Raw genomic sequence first — 24,240 nt, forward strand, 5'->3', positions numbered from 1 at the left:
CAAATATTCAGTCACTGATCAAATTTTCAATTATTGCACTAATGATATATTTTCAATGCCTGCTTTTTAAAATTGGTATCCAAATAAGGTCCACACACTGCTATTGGTTGATATGTCTCTGAAGATACTTTTCATCTACAGATCCTGCATCTCTTTTGTTTTCCTTACAATTTTCAAGTTGAAGAATTTCGCAGGAATTTGAATTTAGTTTCAGCCGTTCCAGTCAACTTTCTTCTCTGTTCTTTCACCATCCACTGCCTCGCTTCCAGCTGTTTTCCTCTTATTTTCTTTTTTCCCTAAAGAGAGAACCAACCTTTGCCCTGGGCCACAGGCACGTACCTGGTAAACCAAAACTTCTCTCCTCAAAACCATCTAAGGGGCAATCCAAGTATGTCCACAGACATTCCCTGATTGGTCTTTATGATTTGGACATTGACACCTTTCAGTAGCCCTCAAAACCACCTTCTCATCATCAAGTTGCACACTCTAATTTCTTAGAACCCCCCATTAACTTCTTAAGCTATAGGAAAGACCTGAGTGTTGGAGAGAGACAAATCTGTATCCAAAGTCTACATTCTGCCACTCCCTAGCTGTGTGAATGTGGGTGAGTTGCTTACCCTCTCTGAGTCTCAAAGGTGAAACTGAGCCCATATCTGCATATCTGCCTATAAGGTTGCTGTAGGCATTAAATGAGATAATGCATGCCAAACAAGAAACTCAATTCCTAAGTAAACATTAGTTCCTTTTTCTTACTTGCCCTATGCTGTGTTTATAGATACACGTTAGCCTCTCCTAGTATCCTTTAAACCTGCACTAGTAAGATAGCCACTAGCTGCATGTGGCTATTGAGGAAAATATGGCTAGTTCAAACTGAGATATGTACTATAAATAAAATATGCACCAGATTTCAAAACTTTAGTGGGGAAAAATGTGAAATATCGTGTTAATAATTTTTTACATTGATTACATATTGAATGAAATATAATTACTTTCACATTTTTTTTTTTTTTTTTTTTTTTTTTTAGAGACAGGGTCTTGCTCTGTCACTCAGGCTGGAGTGCAGTGGCATGATCACAGCTCACTGTACTCTTAAACTCATAGGCTCAAGCAATCCTCTCACCTCAGCCTCCTTAGTAGCTGGGACTATAGGCATGCACCACCATGCCCAGCTAATTTTTTTTTTTTTTTTTTTTTTTTTTTTCCAGCAGAGGCAGGGTCTTTCTATGCTGCTCAGGCTGGTCTCAAATGCCTGGCCTCATGTGGTCCTACCGCTTTGGACTCTCAAAGTCCTGGAATTATAGGTGTGAGCCACCATGCCCGGCCCCTTTTTACTTTTTTAATGTGGCTGCTAGATGACTTTAAGTTGCATATATAGCTCACATTATATTTCCACTGGACAGTGCTATTTTAGATCACAGATGGCAAACTCAAGTGCCCACAGGATCCAGATGAGTAACTTACATGAATGCTTTGTTCTGGTGGCGTCTGTTCACTCTGGAGATTGTCTCCGCCCCGTCTGAAGGTTGCAGCTGTTCCTTCAGTCTGCAGATTGGTGCCATGCTAGGATATGAGGCCATTTTTTTCATATCTTCCAGTACTCAAATGAGGTTAGGAAAGCAGTCTTTTATAGGAAATTTTCAGGCTTTCAAATATTGGTAACTAATATTGCAAAGTTCCTAATACTTCAAACAGAACATATGTGTGGGCTAGAACCCACTTTGGGCACCAGCTCGTGACTGCTGCAGATAGCTTTGACAGCCTCCATCCCATGTACATATCTACCTTCCGTTACCATGAAAGACATACAGACCTAGGCGAGGCCCTCCTCACTCAACACTGCAGGACATCTCTAAAGGAATTCAATTTCAATGGGAATTTAAGGCAAGAAACTGTCTCTGAGGCCTACAAAGGTACTGATATATAAACAGTATAAAAGAGTTACTTTGAGTAATTAAAGCAGGAGCCAAATTGGCCTAGAAACATGTTGGAAACACTTGGAAAAACTGTGGTAAAAGGGAAAGTAATATCAGGTACTCAAAAGTATTAAAATTTCATGTCTTGTAAAGATATTCTATACTTCGTCCTGACAATCCTGATTAATGGGGAAATTGCTGGGATCTTAATTTATTTTAATTCCTAGAATCCGGAATTATCAATGCTGGTTTGGAACTTAGAGACAGATCACACAGTTCAACCCTCTCCTCACAGTATGGGAACAGAACATTAAGGCCCAGAAAGTTTTTTTGTTTTTTTTTTGAGACAGAGTCTCGCTCTGTTGCCCAGGCTGGAGTGCAGTGGCACAATTTTGGCTCACTGCAAGCTCCACCTCCCGGGTTCACGCCATTCTCCTGCCTCAGCCTCCCGAGTAGCTGGGACTACAGGCGCCCGCCACTGCGCCCGGCTAATTTTTTGTATTTTTAGTAGAGATGGGGTTTCACCGTGTTAGCCAGGATGGTCTCAATCTCCTGACCTCATGATCCGCCCACCTCGGCCTCCCAAAGTGCTGGGATTATAGGCATGAGCCACAACGCCCAGCCAAGGCCCAGAAAGTTTAATTGACTTGTCTAAGTAAAAATAACTAGCTTGAAGCGGGGCGCAGTGGCTTACACCTGTAATCCCAACATTTTGGGAGGCTGAGGCGGGCAGATCACTTGAGCCCAGAAGTTTGAGACCAGCCTGGGCAACATGGTGAAACCATATTTCTACAAAAAATAGAAAAATTAGCCAGGCATGGTGGTATGTGCCTCTAGTCCCTGCTACTCCAGAGGCTGAGATGGGAGGATCATTTGAGCCCAGGAGGTCGAGGCTGCAGTGAGCTGTGATTGCACCACTGTACTTCAGCCTGGCGACAGAGTGAGACCCTGTCTCAAAAGGAATGAATAAATAAATACATAATAACCAGTTTGGTGTAGAATTAAAGTTGAATCCAGGGCTCCTGACTCCAAGACCAGTTATATTAGTTTTCGAGAGAGTTCTGTATTTGTATAATCCTGATGTTTCCAGTCAAGTTGCTCTGCATTACTTGTTAGTAATCAGAAAAGGGAATTGGATTGCTAATCTTTTTTTTTCTTCTTCTTCTTTAACACAGAAAGTCCCTTTACAGAATCCTCCCATTAAGTGGGCTGAAGGGCATAAGGGAGTATTTAATATTGAAGTGCAAGCTGTTTCTTCTGTGCACACCCAGGTAAGGAATGTCAATGTTAATAATGAAGGTAAAGGTGCAGCAGAGGAACCTTTGAAGGACAGGCCAATAAAAGATCAATGAAAATCCTTGTCTACAGATAAATAAAAAATAATCCTTTAGTTCTTTGTGGGGACATGCAAACCCCTTTAGGTTTCATTTGTCGTTGGAATAGAAAGACCTTACAAAACCGCTGAGTACCTAAAGGAAAGAACCTAGTATCTGCAATGGTGGTTGAGAAACTTTGCAGGGACACTTGATTTGAAACTCTCATCTGCTGTTACCTCTTTTCCCTCCGTAATTCTGCTACTTTACCAGCCTTTAAAAAGAAATTCCGTACTCCCTCCATTGCCTGCCACTGTCTGAGTTCTGCATCTGCTGAGACCCCTCTCTCGGCAGTATGCTTACCTGGTATGCTGACCTCTGCTTACAGAACATGTCAGAGCCTAAATTATTTTTTCTTCGCAACAATTATTGAAAGGTTCAATTTCGTGCACCACATTCTACAAAGAAGTTCATAACCTCAGTCTGAAACACCATGTTTTAGGCCTTCTGGTCTGAAACACTGGATAAGAGGTTCTGTCCATAAAGAGCTATTCAATTGTGTTTATGAATCCACTGGTGAACAATGATGATATAAAACCCCATGAGGCCTGCCTTCTCCCTTCCCAGGACAACCACCTGGAGAAGTTCTTCACCCTCTGCCACTCCCTGGAGAGCCAGGTGACCTTCCCCATCCGCGTGCTGGATCAGAAGATCAGCGAGATGGCGCTGGAGCACGAGCTGAAGCTCAGCATCATCTGCCTGAACTCCTCCCGCCTGGAGCCACTCGTGCTCTTCCTGCACCTGGTGCTGGACAAGCTCTTCCAGCTGTCCGTGCAGCCCATGGTCATCGCTGGCCAGACAGGTATGAACCTGCAGGGCTGGGCTGGGAGGAGGCAGGAGCAAGCAAGCATGGCCTTCTTTAATGAAAAATGACTTTCCAGAAATCCAGAGACAATGTGATCTTCCTTTCCACTGATGATGTGTGTTCAAGGGAGGCCAAGTCTTGTGCTATTTTTTTTTGAGACTCTCTGCATGTTGGAAAGAAAAAGAAACATTAAAATAGGGTTCTTAATATTAGCTTTTTGTAAACTTAATAGCTTTTTGTAAACTTTATTAAGTGATTATAGGCAGACTTTCAAATTCCATTTCTGGTCATTGATGAATTCATTTTACCTTGAAGATATTTTTGTTTTCTTGACTAACAGCAAATGGAACATTTTAAAGTCAGACAACCTGTGTTAAATGGAGGGAAGGAACTCTCTAAATCGAAATGCAATGCGATCAATTTTTAAAGTTAAAACATAAACTCACTATTTTAAAGTGTATAGTTCAGTGGTTTTTAGCATAGTCAAGGTTGTGCAATGATCGCTGCAATCTAATTTCATAACATTTCCATCAGCTCCAGATAAAACCCCATACCCTTTAGCAGTCACTCCCTATTCATCCCTCCCCCTAGAACTCATCTGTTCTCTCTTACAGTCTATTTCAAATGCTTAGTTTTAACAAATTAACACTAAATACAAGGTGTACATTTTCCCTTAGAAATAATCTCAAAAGCTTATCCTGGAGGCATGACCAGGGTCCAGTGGTTCTCATAACTCCTCCAGGGTAGACTGGCTGGTGTAGGGCATCTTTATTTGCCACCATTTTCAGCTGTGCCTATATAACTCTTTGCTGTCCAGTCCAGCAGATGTCTTTTGGGTACCATCCATATGCCCAGTGCTGTACTAAAAGTTGTAGGCTTTGTGACAATAACCAAGAGTATCTCAGACCTTAGAGGACTTATAATATGGCAAAGAATCAGCAGCACAGGACAGGGGTCCTCAAAGGGACACAGCTAAATTTTTCAGTGGTGGTGGGGAGGGTGGTATCAAAGGAGAGAGCGAGAAAACATCCATTTGGGAGGATGCAGGAGGTCCACACGAAGAGATGGCCTTGAAGAAGGGATAGATTGAAAACCAACAAAATAGGGGCAATGAGATGAGCGTGGCACAGCAGAGAACCAGACAAGTGTGGGAGTGTCAGGAAGAAAGTCGATAGCACGGTTGGTAGTGAAACATAAGCACGTGTGGAAGTGGGCTGGGACAATGAAGTGAGGGAGCTTTTAGAGCCAGGGAGGGGCACGTCCTCTTAATCTCTCACTCTGCTTTGCACCCTGAGATGCATCTTTTGTGGTTCCACAGATCAATCGTCCTGTGTTGGAGGCTAACTTTTCATCCATGTAGGAGTTGCCTCTCCAGCTAGATTCTTGCAGAGCTCTGCCCTCCTTTGATTGCTTTCTATACCCCCACATATGTGGCACACTGCTTTGTATATTCCAGGTAGTTAATACAGACTTGTTCACCAGACAAAATATTTATATGTTTTGAGCAGCTTCTCCATAGCAAGTTGCCACCTTGTGGTGTGGGGACCACGTGGTGTTGGCACAGGCAGAGTAAGTGGAGGTCGCTAGTCTACAAGCACTTATTTAGAACCTATTCTGTGTCTATGCAATGGAAAGCACAGTGGGGGCACAAAAAATATGAGAAATGCACTTTGCATGGGAGGGATTCTGGCTCTCACAGAGAGACAGTTTACCACCAGAAACAGCTGGAGAATCACGTAACTCAGTTTCACTTGAGCCCTGTACTGTGTGGAGTCGGACAGCCTCATGGAGGAGGTGGGACTTGTGCTGAGATTCACAGGGTTGGTGTGATTTTGTGGATAGGAGTGAGGAGGGCTTTCTAGGTGGGGACAACAGCATGAGCAAAGTCTCAGAGGTAAGACAGCAGGCATGATGAGACAATACAATGACTGCCTCATTTTAAGGGAAGTTGAACTGAGCCAAAAAGGGTACAAGGTTAGATAAGTAGATCGGAGCCAAACTACGTAGGCGTGGGCCACCAGAACAAGAGGCTCTATGCAGTAAATCAAATATGCAAGTCTACTGTGGGAATGACTTGATATACAAACATTTTTAGGTTAATCTGTACAAGAATCAGCGTTGTGCCCCACATCTCAAATCATAGTGTCCACAACAGTCACGTGGGCATCTTGTAAAGATGCAGAGCCTGATTCATACAGCCTCTGGGGTGGGGTCTGAGATTCTGCATTTCTGGGTAGCAACCAGGTGATAGTGGTCATGTCCGTCTGCAGCCCCCGCTGAGTAGCATCCGTTTACAACCTGGCTTAGAGAAGGAGGATCTGGACAGTCTTATGTCTTTGTCATTAAAAACCATCAATGCTACTCAGTGGCAGGAGAAGGAAGGTCAAAGGAGGGAATGTGAAGGCATCTGTGGTACTCAGAGCCAACATGCCAGAGCTCACCAAAACCATTTACTCTTCCCAGGCCTAGTTAAATTGATCAGTGGTCAGGACTTATTGTCACTGTCCTGGAGAAACTTCCACTTCGGTCTCCTTAAGGACCAGCTGTGGCACTACCCATTTTTCTATTGGTTCCTCAGCCAACTTCTCCCAGTTTGCCTTCGAGTCCGTGGTGGCCATCGCCAACAGTCTGCACAACAGCAAGGACCTGAGCAAGGACCAGCATGGGAGGAACTGCCTGCTGGCTTCCTACGTGCACTACGTCTTCCGCCTGCCAGAGCTGCAAAGGGACGTGCCCAAGTCAGGTAGAGTTGCCCTGAGTGTAGGACTTTTGTGGGTAGGGCATCACAACCTCCACCCCACTGCAGTGTGATCCAAAATAAAACATCCTATGCTGGGTGCAGTGGCTCACATCTGCAATCCCAGCACTCTAGGAGGCTGAGATGGCAGGATCACTTGGAGCCAGAAGTTGGAGACCAGCCCAGGGAACATAATGAGACCCTGTCTCTACAAAAAATATAAAAATTAGCAGAGCAAGGTGGCACATACCTGTAGTCCCAGCTACTCAGGAAGCTGAGGCAGGAGGATCACTTAAGCCCAGAAGTTGGAGGCTGCAGTGAACCATGATTGCACCACTGCACTCCAGCCTGGGAAACACAGTGAGATCCCATCTCTTAAAACAAACAAACAAACACCATAAAATTCCATTTTGGTTTTCAGAACAACACAAAACTTACATGAATGCTGAAATTATGTGTTTCTTTATAGATCTTTCTTCCTCCCTTGCCTCTTTTTATGCTCTAAACACTTATTTTGTCTGCCCATTTGATAATCCCTCACTGGTCTTTACCCACTTGCTAATTTATGATTCAGCTGAGAATCTCTTTTTTAAGATGGAGAAGTGGTGACTGATGCCTAGGATTCTAGTATAATAAAGGAAATAAGATATATCCAATGGCAGTGGTTCTTAAACATTTTGTTATTAAAAAAAAAAATCCCTTTTCACATTTCCCTCAAACTAAACTATTGAAATAATAGTAATGCATTTCCCCAATTCTTCTTAATTATTTACATAGGTAATAATCAAGTAGAACTTCTTGTCAGCATGATATAAACATTAGCATCAGTGAGTTCACAAAATTGCAGGCCCAAATAAACATGGCACTTTTGTTGGTCTGTGCAACCTCATTTCTAGCAAATCTGAAAATTTGATTGAGTTTTTAAAAATACTAGTGATGTGGCTGGGTGCGGTGGCTCTCGCCTGTAATCCCAGCACTTTGGGAGGCCAAGGTGAGCAGATCACTTGAGCTCAGGAGTTCAAGACCAGCCTAGGCAACATGGCAAAAGCCCATCTCTACAAAAATGACAAAACTTAGCCAGGCATGGTAGCAGGTGCCTGTAGTCCCAGCTACTCAGGAGGCTGAGGCAAAAGGATCACTTGAACCTGGGAGGTGGAGGTTGCAGTGAACCAAGATCCTGCCACTGCACTCCAAACTGGAGGACAAAGTGAGACCCTGTCTCAAAAAAGAAAAAAACAAATAAATAGTAATATCTCATAGACTCCCATAACCACTTGTGAAAACACGTCAACATTTAAGGATGAAAACTAGCTATATGCATCATATACAGTAGTCCTCACAAGGTTCAGATGACTGTATGGATTTTTGAATCTGAGAAAACCTCACTGCATGAATTGTAAAGTTGTCATCATTTCAATATTGATCAATTAAAAATATCCACATTTTTAGCTTCTCATGAGAAATCAGAAGCTCTAGCAACCCTGGGGTCCGTTTTCCGATAGCAGTAATAGACTGGAGCCAGTAGTATCCCCTGCCTTTGTAAGAAGAATGTGTCGGCTGTTTACCACAGTCTCCACCACTCCCTGGTGCTGTATGCCCCATCTACTTCTCTCCAAAAGAAGCCTCCCTGCCCCAACCAGGATTTGCTAAGAAGACCCTAATTCCAAGGCCTAATCCAGTGGCTTTTCAACTACCCTATCCCTCTTCAATTCCTTCTTAAACTCAGTGAGTGATTCTGTTCCCCTGTCTGTTGACATGTCTCTGCCTGGTGGGGTGCAGGCGCTCCCACTGCCCTCCCCGACCCTCGCTACCACACCTATGGACGCACGTCAGCTGCTGCTGTGAGTTCAAAGCTGCTGCAGGCCCGGGTGATGAGCAGCAGTAACCCAGACCTCGTGGGGACACACTCCGCAGCGGACGAGGAAGTGAAGAACATCATGTCTTCAAAGGTAGGAAAGATGGCAAACCCTGGAAGGGGACACAGGCTTTTTTATTTTTTAACTAAAACTTGGAGAAATAACACAAAAGCAACCAGTGCTGCTGCCCACTGTGCTGATCAGACGCTTTCATGCTCAGCTTTGGAGTGATTAACGTTCTTTAGAACCGATTAAGACCATTCTGACAGATGCGGCAGCAAGACCAGCATCTGAGGATTTGCTGAGAACTGCTTAACTCGGGTAGCAACGTTTTAGAGTATCAGGGGTTTAGCCATGTGCAGTCATGTGGCTAAACCATGCATTTTATTTTCAAGGAAAAAAAATAGCTTTAACTTTTGATACCTAGAAAGGTTGCCTTTAACTTTGTTTTGTTTCTTTAATATCTACCTCTTACATTCATTAACATCCACAGATTGATTATCTCACACACACACAAAAAAAATCCCGAGGAGCGGCTGGGCGTGGTGGCTCATGCCTGTAATCCCAGCACTTTGGGAGGCTGAGGTGGGCAGATTACTTGAGGTCAAGAATTCAAGACCATCCTGGCCAACATGGTGAAACCCCATCTCTACTAAAAATACAAAAAAATTGGCCAAGCGCAGTGACTCACGCCTGTAATCCCAGCACTTTGGGAGGCCAAGGTGGGTGGATCACAAGGTCAGGAGTTCAAGACCAGCCTGGCTAACATGGTGAAACCCCATCTCTACTAAAAATACAAAATTAGCCAGGCATGGTAGCACATGCCTGTAATCCCAGCTACTCAGGAGGCTGAAGCAGGAGAATCTCTTGAATCCAGGAGGCGGAGGTTGTGATAAGCTGAGATTGCGCCATTGCACTCCAGCCTGGGCAACAAGAGCAAAACTTGGTCTCAAAAAAAAAAAAAAAAAAAAAAAAAAATGAAAAAAACAAAACATTGGTCAGGCGTGGTAGTAGGCACCTGTAATCCCAGCTACTTAGGAGGCTGAGGCAGGAGAATTGCTTGAACACAGGAGGTGGAGGTTGCAGTGAGCCGAGGTTGCACCACTGCACTCCAGCTTGGGATACAAGAGTGAGACTCCATCTCAAAAAAACAAAAAATCCCAAGGAGCAATGCCAAATTTTATAAGCAAATAAAAACTGACATCCTGAGAGGGTTGATGACTTGCCCTATATTGTTTTTCCCTCCATGAATTCTTTATTTTTTTCATGATAAAGTTTTACTTTATCATGAACAGTTTTAGAGTTACAGAATTATATACTCTCTACCCAGTCTCCCCATTATTAACATTTTACATTAAAATGGTACTTTTGGCACAATTTGTGAACCGATATTCATGCAATATTATCATTCATTAAGTTCATCTTTATTCACCTCTTCTCAGTTTTTCTCCAGTGGCCTTTTTCTGTCCCAGGATCCCATTCAGGATGCCACATTACATTTTGCAGTCTTGCCTCCATAGGCTCCTCTTGCTGGGAACGATTTCTTAGACTTTCTTTGTTCTTCATGCCCTTGACAGTTTTGAGGAGTAATGATCAGGTATTTTGTAGATTGTCTCTCGTTAGGAATTTTTTAAAGATTTTGATATTATTCACATACCATAAAATTCACCCTTTTTATAAAGATGGAGTATACGATCCAGTGGTCTTTAGTCTACTCACAAAGCTACCACGATGAATTCTTAGCCTGAATTTTTTCTCCAGTGATCTGTGTCCTCAGGGTGGCTGAGCTTTTAGAGTAATATCATTTCCCCTGATTAAGAGAAATCAAAATCTCTAGGTTTAAACACAGACACAGTTTCACCCTTACAAATTCCACCCGCTTGACACAGTGTGGCATGAGGAAGGAAATCTGGAGACCAGGGTTTGGAGCTGGGCACCGATACTGCCCCGCTGTGTGGCCATGGGAAAGTCATTTAACTGTGCTAGGACTCATGTCCTCATCTCTGCAGAGGTCCTAACCCCTGGATGAACTTAAGAACCGTCTATCCTGGATCTTTTAAAAACACTGGATTCGGCCGGGCGCAGTGGCTCACGCCTATAATCCCAGCACTTTGGGAGGCGGGCCAATTATGAGGTCAGGAGATCGAGACCATCCTGGTTAACACGGTGAAACCCTGTCACTACTAAAAATACAAAATACTAGCCAGGTGTGGTGACGGGTGCCTGTAGTCCCAACTACTCAGGAGGCTGAGGCAGGAGGATGGTCTGAACCCAGGAGGCAGAGCTTGCGGTGAGCCGAGATTGCGCCACTGCACTCCAGCCTGGGTGACAGAGTGAGACTCCGTCTAAAAAAAAAAAAAACCCTGGATTCACCCCCTGAGATGCTGATGATCTATAGTTTGAGCCATCAGGAATTATTCATATTCTATCCTTTTTGACTTACAAAAATCAGTGCAGGGATGTGCTAGAGCGAGCTCATACCTGTTCCCAAAGGCTGATTGCTTAGTTTTCCAGAATTTTTTGAGCCAGTTTTGAAACAGATATTGTTAAAATTAAATTGTATAAACTTAAAATTAAATAGGTTATATTAAAAACAAAGGTAATCTGAATGCAATGTGGTATGCTAGATTGCATCTCGGAACAGAAATAGGACATGAGCACAAAAACTGGTGAAATCTGAATTGTTCATGGTTTAGTTAATAGTAACATATCAATGTTAATGTCTTAGTTTTGACAAATGTACCTTATCGTAAAAGATATTAACATTAAGAGAAATGCAATGAAAGGCATATAAGAAATATTAACTTTGCAACTTCTCTGTAAAGCTATTAATAACTATATAAATAACTACTCCAAAATTAAAAGTTCACTTTGAAAAGCTAAACCTAGTCCCTTCCTAATAATTTCGTTGGATGCTATGATATCTAAGTTCTTGGTTCTTTATGTCTACTGTGTCTGTGTGATGGAAATATTATATAACGATTTGCTACCGCACATGTCTCCCTAACTGCATTTCCATGACATCATGTTGGCAGATTGAAATCAGCTATGATGAAAGTATTTATGGCACAGAAATTGGCAGATGCTACAAATTAGCCCTACCCCACTGACAATTGGTTGTTAAACATTTGGCAACGCACCATGGTTCAGCCTCATATGGAAGACCCCTTTCAGCAATACCACTTTCTGATCACCCAGGACAAAAGTGGTCTGCAGCTATTATTGACAGCCTAGGTCTTTCTATTTTTCTTTGATAAAAATGAAAATATTAAATTTTTATGTGGACAGGGTTAACAGTTTTCGAATTATTTTGTAGCACGGGGAGAAAATGTTTAATAGCGCATGACCCCTCCACTTCCTTTCAGAAGTAGTTTTTGACAATGTATTGGTATGTAGGAGACAGGGTGGTGCAGTACCATATTAAACCACAGAGAGGCACTATTCCCACACATTTTTTCCTGGCGTCCCCTGAAGTCACAGACTCCTAGAATGTTGGAAGGGACTACTCAGCACCCCAGATTCTTGAATAGTTTTTAACTGTAGGTTGCTACACACAAACTATTAACAGGGATTATCTCAAGAGCAAGTAGAATTAGGTATAACTTCACCGTCTTTGCTTTGTTTTATATTTACTTATAGCAATTATTTTACCTTTGTAACCAGGAAAAAATAAATGCATAAACAATGAATTCTGAGGTCGTGATTTCCAGGTGTCTGGCTTACCTTTCCATGGTTGGTTGACTGTTAAGCCATGGTTTATGTGTTTTAGATCGCCGATCGCAACTGCAGCCGAATGTCTTACTATTGCTCTGGCAATAGTGATGTTCCAAGTTCAACTACAGCCCCAAGGCCAGCCAGCAAAAAGGTACCGAACAGAGCAACGTGAGGATCATCACGGGATAAGAACAGAAGGACTTCCTCATGCCCTCACACTGTGCTTGAAAATAGTCAAAGTGCTCCCCTGCCTGGTCCTGTTGTGCGTGCGCGCACACACACACACACCACACTTTTGCAGCCCTGTCGTTTACCCCACATTTGACCACCTAACTACCCATTAACTCAGTGTTTCTTTCACTTTCTCATGCATCAGAATTACCTGGAAGCCTTGTTAAAACTCATCGCTGGACCCTACCCCCTGAGTTTCTGATTCAATAGATCTGAGCTGGAGGCTCAAGAATTTGCATTTCTAACAAGTTCCCAGCTGATGCTGGTCCAGGACCACACTTCGAGAACCACTGCATTAGCCTCCTTTTAGTAGAGGGAAAGCTGGGGACAGTTCATCCTTGACAAAAATGAATGGCAATAATTAGGTATCATTTGTTTCAATACTATATAAAGTAATATGAGATGCTTCCTTGTAATTCTTCACAATCAGCCTTACCTATGAGTTCAGAAACTTTAAAAGCTCTTAAACTGCTTACCAGGACTTTTAAAGCAACAAAATCCCCAATCATAGTCACAGGCTATGTGGTCTGAGGGATGGAGTTGAAAAAAGCTGTCTGCCCCAAGTTCCCTCTCTTCTAGGCACCCAAGAGTCTCACCATTATAGTAGCTACTGAAGTTTTTAATGTCTTTGAAGACCTGTATTAAAATGTAAATATGGCGGGGCACAGTGGCTCACACCTGTAATCCCAGCGCTTTGGAAGGCCGAGGTGGGTGGATTATCTGAGGCCAGGAGTTCAAGATAAGCCTGGCCAACATGGTGAAACCCCGTCTCTACTAAAGATACAAAAACTAGCTGGACATAGTGGCAGCCACCTGTAATCTCAGCTGCTCAGGAGGCTGAAGCAGGAGAATAACTTGAACATGGGAGGCGGAGGCTGCAGTGAGCTGAGATTGTGCCACTGCACTCCAGCCTGGGTGACAGAATGAGACTCTATCTCAAAAAAAGAAAAAAAAAAACAGTACATATGCTTATTACAAAAGATAACACAGGCAGCCATTTGCAAGAGCTCACATCACAGGGAAATGCTTATGAAACAGGCAAGGAGGGAATGAACCTCCCCAAGGCCCCCTTTGGACTGGATGAGGGAAGATCAAGTGTGGGAGGGCCGGGGCCTGGTGCTATACACTTCGCAGTATTCCAGGCACCATATGTCTAATGAGAGGTACCAGGATTTAACTCTAAAATGAAAAGTGAAAAAAGATATGGTTAGGCTAAAAACAAATTTGTCCACTTGCTCTAAAATTTAGAATTAGGCTATCACAGGCCCTATGCAGTGACTGGTTATAAGTATTATACCATTTTCCTTTCTTGAAAACCATTATTTGCCTACAGCCTGATTTCTTTAACCCATGTCCTGTTTGGTTTTGTAACTGCCATGTTTTGACCTGAAATGACCAGGATAGAAACATTTTATTTCAAAGGGAAGTTTGGCCAATATGTTTCCTTAATAGCTTAGCAGACAGGGCTTTGCTGCTTGGCTATTTTATATAACCTCCAGAGCAAGGTGTTCTTGTAATAATGCTGCCCAGAAAGCAGCATAAATTACTTTAAGAAGCAGCTTATCCTTGTCTAATCTCTTCTTGCCATAAGACCCTGGCAGACAAACTGACCTATTTTCTAGAGGCAACCTTTGAAGCTGGGGGAGCATATCTTTCCTACAATGAGAAGATCAAAGTGTTGTCCAGTTATATCATGCGCACAGTTAGACCACCTGCTAGATTAAAACTCAACCCCACACCTCTCTCAAGTGAGACAGCTTCACTTAAAACTCACAACAGAAAACAAATGTGTTAATGTGTATTAAAATTATTACGGTTTGACTAACCTCACAAAATGAAGTGAAACCAACCGATAAGCTGAAACACCTAAGCAGTCTCCATTCATCACCACTAACCCACTGGGGATCTAATTGGTTAAAAACCCAAGCATGTATACAGAGATTTTCCCTTTGTCATCTTTTAGTTTAGCTGAGTAGCTCTCACATTTTAATGTACACAAGAATTAGTACATTGGGTTGCATGCATACTGGACCCTGTGGGTAGTTTTTTTTTTTTTTTTGAAACAGAGTCTCACTCACTCTGTCACCCAGGCTGGAGTACCATGGTGCAATCTTGGCTCACCGCAACCTCTGCCTCCCAGGTTTAAGTGATTCTCCTGCCTCAGCCTCCCGAGTAGCTGGAATTACAACCATGAACCACCACACCTGGCTAATTTTTGTATTTTTAGTATAGATGGGGTTTCACCATGTTGGCCAGGCTTGTCTCAAACTCCTGACCTCAAGTAATCTGCCCTCCTCAGCCTCCCAGAGTGCTGGGATTACAGGCATGAGTCAACACACCTAGCCCTCTGTGGATAATTTAAACAACTGTCAAGAACAATGTTTGCTGTAATCAGTTTTTGCTTTAGGTGTTGACTTTAAAACTTAATTTGCAAATAAGGATATGATATTAGGGTGTTCAGATAGCTTTAGCTTTCTTGCCTACTTTCTTACCCCCCCAAAAAAAGAGTTTATATTTATTCCACGTTTTGTGGGCATAAGATGAAAGAAAACCACAGAAAATTCCTAGATATCATTTTTGGCATTGTTTAGGGTGACCAACTGTTCTCATTTGCCCCGGACTGAGGGAGTCCCCAAGATGTAAGGCTTTCTATTTTAAGACCAGGACATTATCAAGCACACTGTAATGGACTGATTGCCCTATCTTCAGTCTTGAACTTCTTCCTCATCAAAATGATTGTCAGGAACGTGAACACATAGCCAGACACGCTGGAGAATGGAAAAGGTGTAAGTCACCATGTGTGTCATTTGCTACTGAGCAGTAGGAGACTTAAAGGGAAGCGAAGATGCAAAGTGGAGCTGGGGGGCTTTCCAAGCATCTGGCCCTGGGACATAGAAATTTCGAAGCTGTGAGTTAAGACTGATACTGCTGTGCCTTTCAGAGCACAACATCCTCTCATAAACCCACATCCATCCTGTTTCCCACAATGCCATATTGACATTATAAAAACAAAAATTGTCCAGTCTCCCAGAGCGTTTAGATACCATCCAGACAGTGGTTTTCAAAGTGTGACCCTGGACCCACAGCAGCAGCGGCAGCACCCGCGAACTTGTTAGAAATGCAAATTTCCAGGCTATTGAATCAGAATATCTGGGGGTGGGGCCCAGCAGTCTGTGTTTCATCAGGCCCTCCAAGGAATTCTGATACAAAGAGGCCAGGCTTAGTGGCTCACTCCTGTAATCCCAGCACTTTGGGAGGCCGAGGCGGGTGCATTGCTTGAGCTCAGGAGTTTGAGACTAAGTGGGTAGCATGGTGAAACCCCATCTCTACCAAAAAATAAAAAATAAAACAATTAGCTGGGCTTGGTGGCACCTGCCTTTAGCCCTAGCTGTTTGGTACTAAAGTAGGTGGGAGGATTGCTTGTGCCAGGGAATTTGCAGTGAGTGAGATAACGCCACTGCACTCCAGCCTGGGCGACAGAGTGCAGCCTTATCTCAAAAAAAAAAAAAAAAAAAAAAAAAAAAAACCAGTTTGAGAACTGCTGCCACCAACCAACTGATTTTATGGATGAGAAAACTGAGGGCAAAGAGAGGAATGACTTGCACGTGGTCACGCAGAGTGTTCAGCAGGACCTGAGAGGAAAGTAAAACAGTGCCAGTTTTGATGGCTACCCAAAATGTTTCCCCCATAGACTAGAGTTTCACTTCCAGGCTGAGTCCATTCCTTCAAACCTGTCTGTCCTGTGCAGCACTGACCCCAGCCTTCTACCCACCGAAATGTCCTCCAGTCTCAGGTGATCTCAGCACCGACTTTGCCATCCACCACTTACTGCCTAGAATATCTAAGACACATGCTTCAGTAACTAACAAGCTATTAAATTGGGGGGGCAGGGGGGAAGAAAAGAAAAGAAGTGTTGGTGAATAATAATAGCCTTTAGCATCACAGCCTAATTTTTGTGGTTCTTATTTAGCATTTCCACGAGGAGCTTGCCCTCCAGATGGTGGTCAGTACTGGAATGGTGAGAGAAACAGTCTTCAAGTATGCCTGGTTCTTCTTTGAGCTTCTGGTGAGATTCTTGCACATTTGTGTCTACACTCAATAGGCCAGGAGAAGCACAAGGCAGAAAGGAATTTACATTTTGTTCATTGAGTTGCCCCTGCTGAAAACCTGGAGTGGTTTTTTGAAATCTAATGATGTCTTACCCCTCCCCATCCTTCTTCCACTAAATTGTGTTGCTTCTACCATGAAAATCTGTCTCTGTCCTGTGAGTTCTCATCACCTTCACCACTCCCCACCTGGCCACACACCATCATCTCTCATGTGCCTCTCACAATGACATCCTCTTTTTCCTGCCTGTATCCATTTTTGCCCTTGGCTCACCCATTCTGCACATGGCAGCCAATACTAAACAGAGAATGTCACACTCCTTTTAAAAACCCATTGATGGTTTTCACTGCACTGAGAAGAAAGCACAAATTTTTATCATGGCCTAAATAGCCCTTGTATGATTCTGTTGTTTACCTCCCTCTCTAACCTCATCTCATGCCACATTCCCCCGTCATTCAGCCACATGGTCCTCTTTTGGTGCTTTGAAGATTCCAAGGCTGTTTTGGCCTCACAGCCTTTTCCAGATTCTCTTCCTGCTTGCTAGCTTTCACCTCCGCACCCCCAACACACACAGTTTCTATTCTTCTCTGTAGATTTCAGCTTCAGTGGAAGCACCTCTAACAGGCCTTTTCTGACCACCTTATACTGTAATATATCTTCCTCTATTATTTTCCTTCTGAGCACCCTATTTATTTCTTTCCTAGCACTTATCACAGTTTCTAATTGTTTTGTTCGTCTCAACTATTAGATTTTTAGGATTTGGGTCTCTCTTGTATATTATCCCATCTCTAGCCTCAGCCCACTGCTTGGTACCGTGCAAGGCCCAACTAATATCTGTTGGAAAACAGAATGAAATTTGTATATCTGTTTATCCTAAGACTTGTGCCATTACTCGAGCAGAAAAGCAAAAGATATCGCCATAATACCTTAATTTTAAAATTAGGGGAATAATAGTGATAACTATTTTTTTGTTTAATTATTAATGGAATTAAAAGGATTTTACCATAGAGGCACTAAAAATAAACATTTCATCAGTGTTGATAAGTGCAGATGCATAGTGAGATGATGTTGAATGAAAAGGTCTAAAGACACAGACACCAGCTATGTAAAAATATATATGCAAACAATTTGGAGGATTTGGAGTAGGTTAAGATTTAGTGATAATCTTAGCTTTATATTCATTGGGTTCTTTCCCCTGTCCCATTAAGTGAATCATAGATATATATATATTTTTAAAGAGAGTCTAGGCTGGGCATGATGTCTCACACCTGTAATCCTAGCACTTCGGGAGGCCGACGCAGGCAGGTCACTTGAGGTCAGGAGTTCGAGACCAACCTGACCAACATGATGAAACCTGTCTCTACTAAAAATACAAAAATTATCCGGGCATGGTGGCATGTGCCTGTAATCCCATCTACTCAGGAGGCTGAGGCAGGAGAATTGCTTGAACCTGGGAGGCAGAGGTTGCAGTGAACCCAGATGGCACCACTGCACTCCAGCCTAGGCGATAAAACGAGACTTCATCTCAAAAAAAAGAGAGAGAGTCTAAAGAAATGGGAGAGTTTCCACTGAAGCTCTAGTTTCTATATGTAAGCTGAAGCCTAAGAAAAAGGGAGAGATGCTGAACAACAGGACACAGAACCAAGGGCAAAGGAAACAAAAATGAAACATCCACTGGGGAGGAAGTAGGAAGCAATGTGGAATAGAGTTCAGAAGAAATCAGGTTCATGCCACAGAAAAATACCCAGGATTCAAATCCCATGAAGTTTTGCAAAGTCCCAACCTCTAGTTTGAGAAGAGTCCCAAATAATGGTCCCAAATCCTTGCCACAGAACCACCTGGAGGTGCTTAGTAAAAATAAAGCAGAGATTCTTTCTCAAAGCACTAAAATTAGGAGGCTGGAGGCCAGCATTGTGCATTTACCTGTCTTCTCAGGTGACTTCTAAACCTGTTAATGATCCACTGATCCACACCAGCTCTGTTCTCTGAGTCCTAAACAGAGCTACAGGTCTTTTGAAATTTGTACCCAGACAATACCAGAATTTTTTTCATTCTAAAAGCTAAGCTAATTAAGGTGGTGGCTGCAGCTCACGAGTCTTGGGGCAAGAGCATTAGCAATGAGACATGAACTCCGTGCTCTGGCAGGAAACGGACTGGACCATAAAACCCATTCCACTCTTGTTTCTTGAGGCATGAGAAGTATCAGAACCAACACTCCAGGCCCTTTATATCCTGCTTCTATTTACACATCCCACCCACCATCTTGTCTCTCCATAAAGAAGATTCACTCAGCCTGGCTCTGCAAAAATGAAAAACTTAGCTGGGTATGGTAGCATATGCTTGTAGTCTCAGTTACTCAGGAGGCTGAGGCAAGAGCATCACTTGAGCCCCAGAGTTCAAGGCTGCAGTGAGCCATGATCATGCCACTGCACTCCAGCCCAGGCAGCAGATTGAGACCCTGTCTCTAAAAAAAAAAAGAGAAAAAAAAAGAGGGGTGGGTGGTGGTGGGTGGGAAAGAAGAAGAAGAAGATTCATTTGGGTCATAATAATCCAGCTGTGGATAATTCATACAAATAATTCATTCCCAGTGTGGCATTCAGCATTGCTAATTCTGAATGGTTCCGTGTGGCATCTTAGAGCTCTCTTTCCAAAGGAAGTTTGCATTCTCTGCAGGTGTAATGATGACTCTGTTCTTTATAGAATCCCAATAATAGTTGGCATACCAATGGGAGAAAGAATAATCACATCAAAAATGTACTGAGCATCTTACTCTATATGTACCAGGCAGTGTTTTAAGCATTTTAAAGCATTATCTAATGTAATCATTATGCAATCTTGAGGCAGGAGGAGCTTTTATTATCCCAAATTTACAGATGGGGTTGGAGGAAGGGTGGTGGCCATAAGGAGAGTCTCCAAGTCAGTCAAAGCCTTCAGCAGTACCACTTCATTGCTCCTAACTGCTTTTGGCCTTGCACATTTATTTACTAGGGCTTGGTTGGCCCAGGAGAGAAAGCGTAAGCTAAAGCACATGGCCCATCTTACCTCTAGGAAGTCCCTTATGGTAAACAGATGAAGTTTTTTGGGAAGAAAGCCCCTGCTAATCTAAGCATATTGCAGGGGTTTGTCAACGTGCAGATCACCCAAGACACCAGTTCTACCAGCAGCCTAAACCCTAAGTCTGTCAGGTCCTGGCAGTACAGAGTTTCCATTGCCCAAATGGGTTAACTGAAAAGCATTGATCAAAAGGACTCTGCTCAGCATGTGTGGGAGGTTCGGGGACCAATGAGGATTGGTGAGAGCCCCCAGTGTGCAGCAGCTGGCAGAAGCGTTTCTCTATGCTAGCTCTAAAATATCAAGAGTACAGCAGAGTAACTGGGGCCTAGAAAAATCTGGAGGCAGATGAGACAGTCTTATAAAAGGAGCCCCAGGCTGGGGCCTTAGAAAAATGTTGCCACTGCCAGGACCCCACTGCAGCAGGGATGAGGGTGGTGGAAGTGAGTAACTACCTGGGCCTCTCTGTTCTCACCTACTGATCCCCTTGTTTGTGCTCCTATTGGCCAACTCCAAACGGAAGCCAAAGGTTAAGGGGGCCTGAGTGATGTGGTCCCTCCAGACCCCCTTCCCGGCATTCACAGACAGAGAGAGAAGGACAAGAAATTCATCAGGGAGCTGGGGTACAGGCAAATGGAAACTATCATCCCCCAAACAGAACTTTGCAAGGAAATTGATCTCAGACTCAGACAAGGTGCCCAATTCTTCATGCATTGTTTATACATTTGCCTGACCCATGCCCAGGAAGTTATTTGAAAACCAAAACAGTTTTTCGTTTTTCTTTTTCAAGAAGCTTAAGAAAGACAACAGCTTCCTTGGCCTTAGCCAACAACCTGGGCAATTTAACACCCTCTAGTTGTGTCAATGCCCAAGCGCTAATGAACAACCACTTTGGCATTAGAGCTGTTAAACGCAATCCTTGGGTGAATTTCACACTTGCTAATGAATAAAATCCCTGTGCTTCTAGAAACTGCCGAGCCAGACCTTGGAGAAATAGAGATAAATGGGTGACCTAGTTTACTCACTCAGGACATGAAGTTCCACATTAAGGGGTTCTTTAGAGGTACCCGTACTCTAAATGGGCCACAAAGGACCATATAGCGGAAAATATTTTTATGCCTCGCCCCACTCTACAAATAATGGGCCAGGCCTCCACCAGCGTTTCTACTGGATGTTCTTCTCTGGAGATCCAGAGGACACAGTAGCTGGCAAGCTGCTGACAGTCTGGAAAGAGGCCATTAGTTGGAAGTATGGTATTGTGAGAATTATTTATTTGGTTGTAGAATGGCCAAACTCAGCAGACAGGAGCCAAATACAGCAATGAGTTCTGAAAGTCTTAGTGCTGGGGTGCTTAGCCTGCCCAGAATCAGGATTGGTGTTGCCCAAAACAAAGAGGCCTTGTCTTCTTAAGTCCTTTGTTAGGAGCAGAGTAAGAGAGAGGCTTTTTTCAGACAAAAATGGGGGTTCAGTTCTTACCCTTCATTCAGGTCTTCTCACCAGGTGCATGTGGCCCTGTGGGATATGAACCCATCTCCGTGTCCCAAACTAAACAGGATGCCGCTGTGAGGAGAAACCATGGTTTCTACACTGAGCTTTAGGATTTGATGTCCTTAAGGTCTTCCCTGAGCTGGCCGTGGCATTATCTGAAAACATGAAACACATAAAGCCTGCGTCTCTGGTTTTTTCTTCTTATTTTACCTTCCCTTTGTTTTTTCTATCTATTTGTTTCCATGCTAACAAAAATTGCAAGTGCTGCATGCATCCTTAGAAACCGAATTCTGCTATTAGTGCATTAACGTTCTCTCATGTAGCTCCTGGGAGTGGAAGTCCCCTCTTCTTCCAGTCCAAACACAGAGGGCAAATGTGGGTAGTTCAACTTCCAGTGCCATCATTATTATTATTATTATTAGTAGTAGTAGTAGTAGTAGTAGTAGTAGTAGTAATAGTAGTAGTAGTAGTAGTATTACAATGGCTTTCTGACTAATCTAGACACATTCATGAAAATGACCTCAGAGTATAGGGATCCAACCACAAGACCTCCCAGTCTTCCCATGTTCCTAATAGTGTAAGCAACTTCCAACAAGGATAAGACTCAACCTCAGATGGGGTCATGGGGGCCTATATTGACCTGTGAATCTCCTGGCCCCAAGATGTCCAAAAAATAAGCATGATCTTGATTTAAAATTGTGGTAGGCATTGAGACAGTATTATTCTAGTCATAATGCAGACAGTCACCAATTGACACAAGGATATCTATATATAGATACTATATGTATATATCCATATAGATGTATCTGTATATAAATATCTTTGTGTCAGTTGATGAATTGTTTGCATTATATATGTAACTACAGTATACACCAATTTGTGTCAATATACCAATTTGTGTCAATTGGTACTTGTATTGACACAAAGATATCTATATAGAGATACTAGATAGATAGATAATCTGTATGTAGATATTTTTGTGTCAATTGGTGACTGTCTGCACTATGTATGTAACTACAAGTTAGACTTATAGAACTCAAAATTTCCCCTAGAGGTAATGTTTCCCCTGGAGGCAATGTTCTAAATAGTGGTTCTGTTTCCAACTGGCCAAGATTTCCTGCTCAGTATATAATGTAGCTAAAATTTACAGGAGCAGAAGATAACTGCTGGAAACTATAGAACTGTTTCTGGAAAAACTGTGCTCCCTCAAGAAATGCTGAAACTCAAGATAGGAGGAACATTTCTCCCCTGTTCTCCTTACTGTAGTTTCAGGAACAGAAAAGATTTCAGTTCGCCTCAAGAACCTTGTGATAAACAGTTTCTTCCTATGTCCTGTGTTCTGTCCTATGATAGAGGACACCTAGCTGGTTACAGGAGCCCAGCTCAGGTCTGCCTTCCAGGAAGTAGGCAGTTGAGAACACTGTAGCTAAAGAATTAAGCTCCTGGCTTTGTCAGCAGCAAGAACGGAGCCTCTGACTTGGGGTCAAAAAGAGGACACCCTTCCCACCTCCCGCCACCATGGTAACCATTGGTGTGTCTGCAGCATGTTAGTCCAGAGCTTGCTCGGGCACCACCAGCAAAGATAAAGTGTCAGAAAATCCATTGTTAGCATTTTTGTGAGTCTTTCCCCCTTTTCCGCATCGTACAAGCAGGTCACTAATCTCCATGTTGACATTTCCCCCATCCCCCTCCGTAGGTGAAAAGCATGGCCCAGCATGTACATAACATGGACAAACGGGACAGTTTTCGGAGGACTCGTTTTTCTGACCGTTTCATGGATGACATAACTACTATTGTTAATGTGGTCACCTCGGAAATTGCAGCCCTTTTAGTAAAACCACAGAAGGTAACTGTATTTTACTCTTTATTTTCTAAATTGTTTACCTGGAACATATATTACTTTCATAATCAGAGAAAAATAAGCATCATTTAAAAACAATAATTAAAATATAACTGTCATGACAGTTAAATGCAGTATGTTATACTGGACTAGACCCTGATAAGGGGCTGGAAAATTGTTATAAAGAAATTGCACACATGAGGCCAGGGGTTTGAGACCTGCCTGGCCAACGTGGTGACATGGTGAGACCCCGTCTCTACTAAAAATGCAAAAATTAGCTGAGCATGGTTGTGCACATCTGTAATCCCAGCAAGTGGGAGGTAGAAGCAAGACAATTGCTTGAACCCGGGAGACAGAGGTTACAGTGAGCCAGGATGGTGCCACGCACTCCAGCCTGGGTGACAGAGTGAGACTCTGTCTCAAACAAAAAAAAAACAAAAAGAAATTACAATATGGACTATGGTTTAAATTATCATATCAGGCCGGATGCAGTGACTCACACCTGTAATCCCAGCCCTTTGGGAGGCTGAGGTGGCCAGGTCACTTGAGGTCAGGCATTCGAGACCAGCCTGGCCAACATGTTGAAACCCCATCTCTACTAAAAATACAGAAAATTAGCCAGGTGTGGTGGCGCGTGCCTGTAATCCCAGCTACTCGGGAGGCTGAGGCAGGAGAATCGCTTGAGCCCAGGAGGTGGAAGTTGCAGTGAGCCAAGATGGTGCCACAGCACTCCAGCCTGGGTGACAGAGTGAGACTCCGTCTAAAAAAAGAAAAATGTAAACATGAAAGACATTATTTTTGCTCTTAGGAAATACACCTTGAAGTATTATGGGATAAATGGGCATGATATTTGCAACCCATTCTCAAATGGTTCAGAAAAACATGTTTTTATATTCATAGAATGATGAAACAAATGTAGCAAAATGTCAAGTACTGATAAGCTTGGTTAAAGGGTATATAATAGTTCTTTGTACTATTCTTGCACCTTTTTTGTAAGTTTGAAATTGTTTCAAAATAAAAGCTAAAAAATACATAAATGAAATAAATCAAATGTTTAAAAGGTAGCTACAAAAATCTTAGGAAGTGATGTTTATTATTAATAGCTTTGTCATTATTGAGAATTTG

The 24,240-nt window shown here is 42.9% G+C and overlaps 1 protein-coding gene across 2 annotated transcripts in view; it reads left to right on the top strand.

The window, feature by feature from the left end:
* The window catches only part of DOCK8 (dedicator of cytokinesis 8), a 238,068-nt gene that overhangs the window by 147,364 nt on the left and 66,464 nt on the right, over window positions 1–24,240 (top strand). For both annotated transcript variants that reach the window (XM_007969410.3, XM_007969411.3), the window contains 7 exons: window positions 3,089–3,184; window positions 3,854–4,088; window positions 6,670–6,834; window positions 8,608–8,777; window positions 12,454–12,549; window positions 16,600–16,695; window positions 22,972–23,121. In XM_007969410.3, coding sequence (XP_007967601.3) covers window positions 3,089–3,184; window positions 3,854–4,088; window positions 6,670–6,834; window positions 8,608–8,777; window positions 12,454–12,549; window positions 16,600–16,695; window positions 22,972–23,121 — 1,008 coding nt within the window. The remainder of the gene's footprint in view (window positions 1–3,088; window positions 3,185–3,853; window positions 4,089–6,669; window positions 6,835–8,607; window positions 8,778–12,453; window positions 12,550–16,599; window positions 16,696–22,971; window positions 23,122–24,240) is intronic.

Source organism: Chlorocebus sabaeus, chromosome 12 (assembly GCF_047675955.1).
Source record: "Chlorocebus sabaeus isolate Y175 chromosome 12, mChlSab1.0.hap1, whole genome shotgun sequence".
NCBI classification, from domain to species: domain Eukaryota; kingdom Metazoa; phylum Chordata; class Mammalia; order Primates; family Cercopithecidae; genus Chlorocebus; species Chlorocebus sabaeus.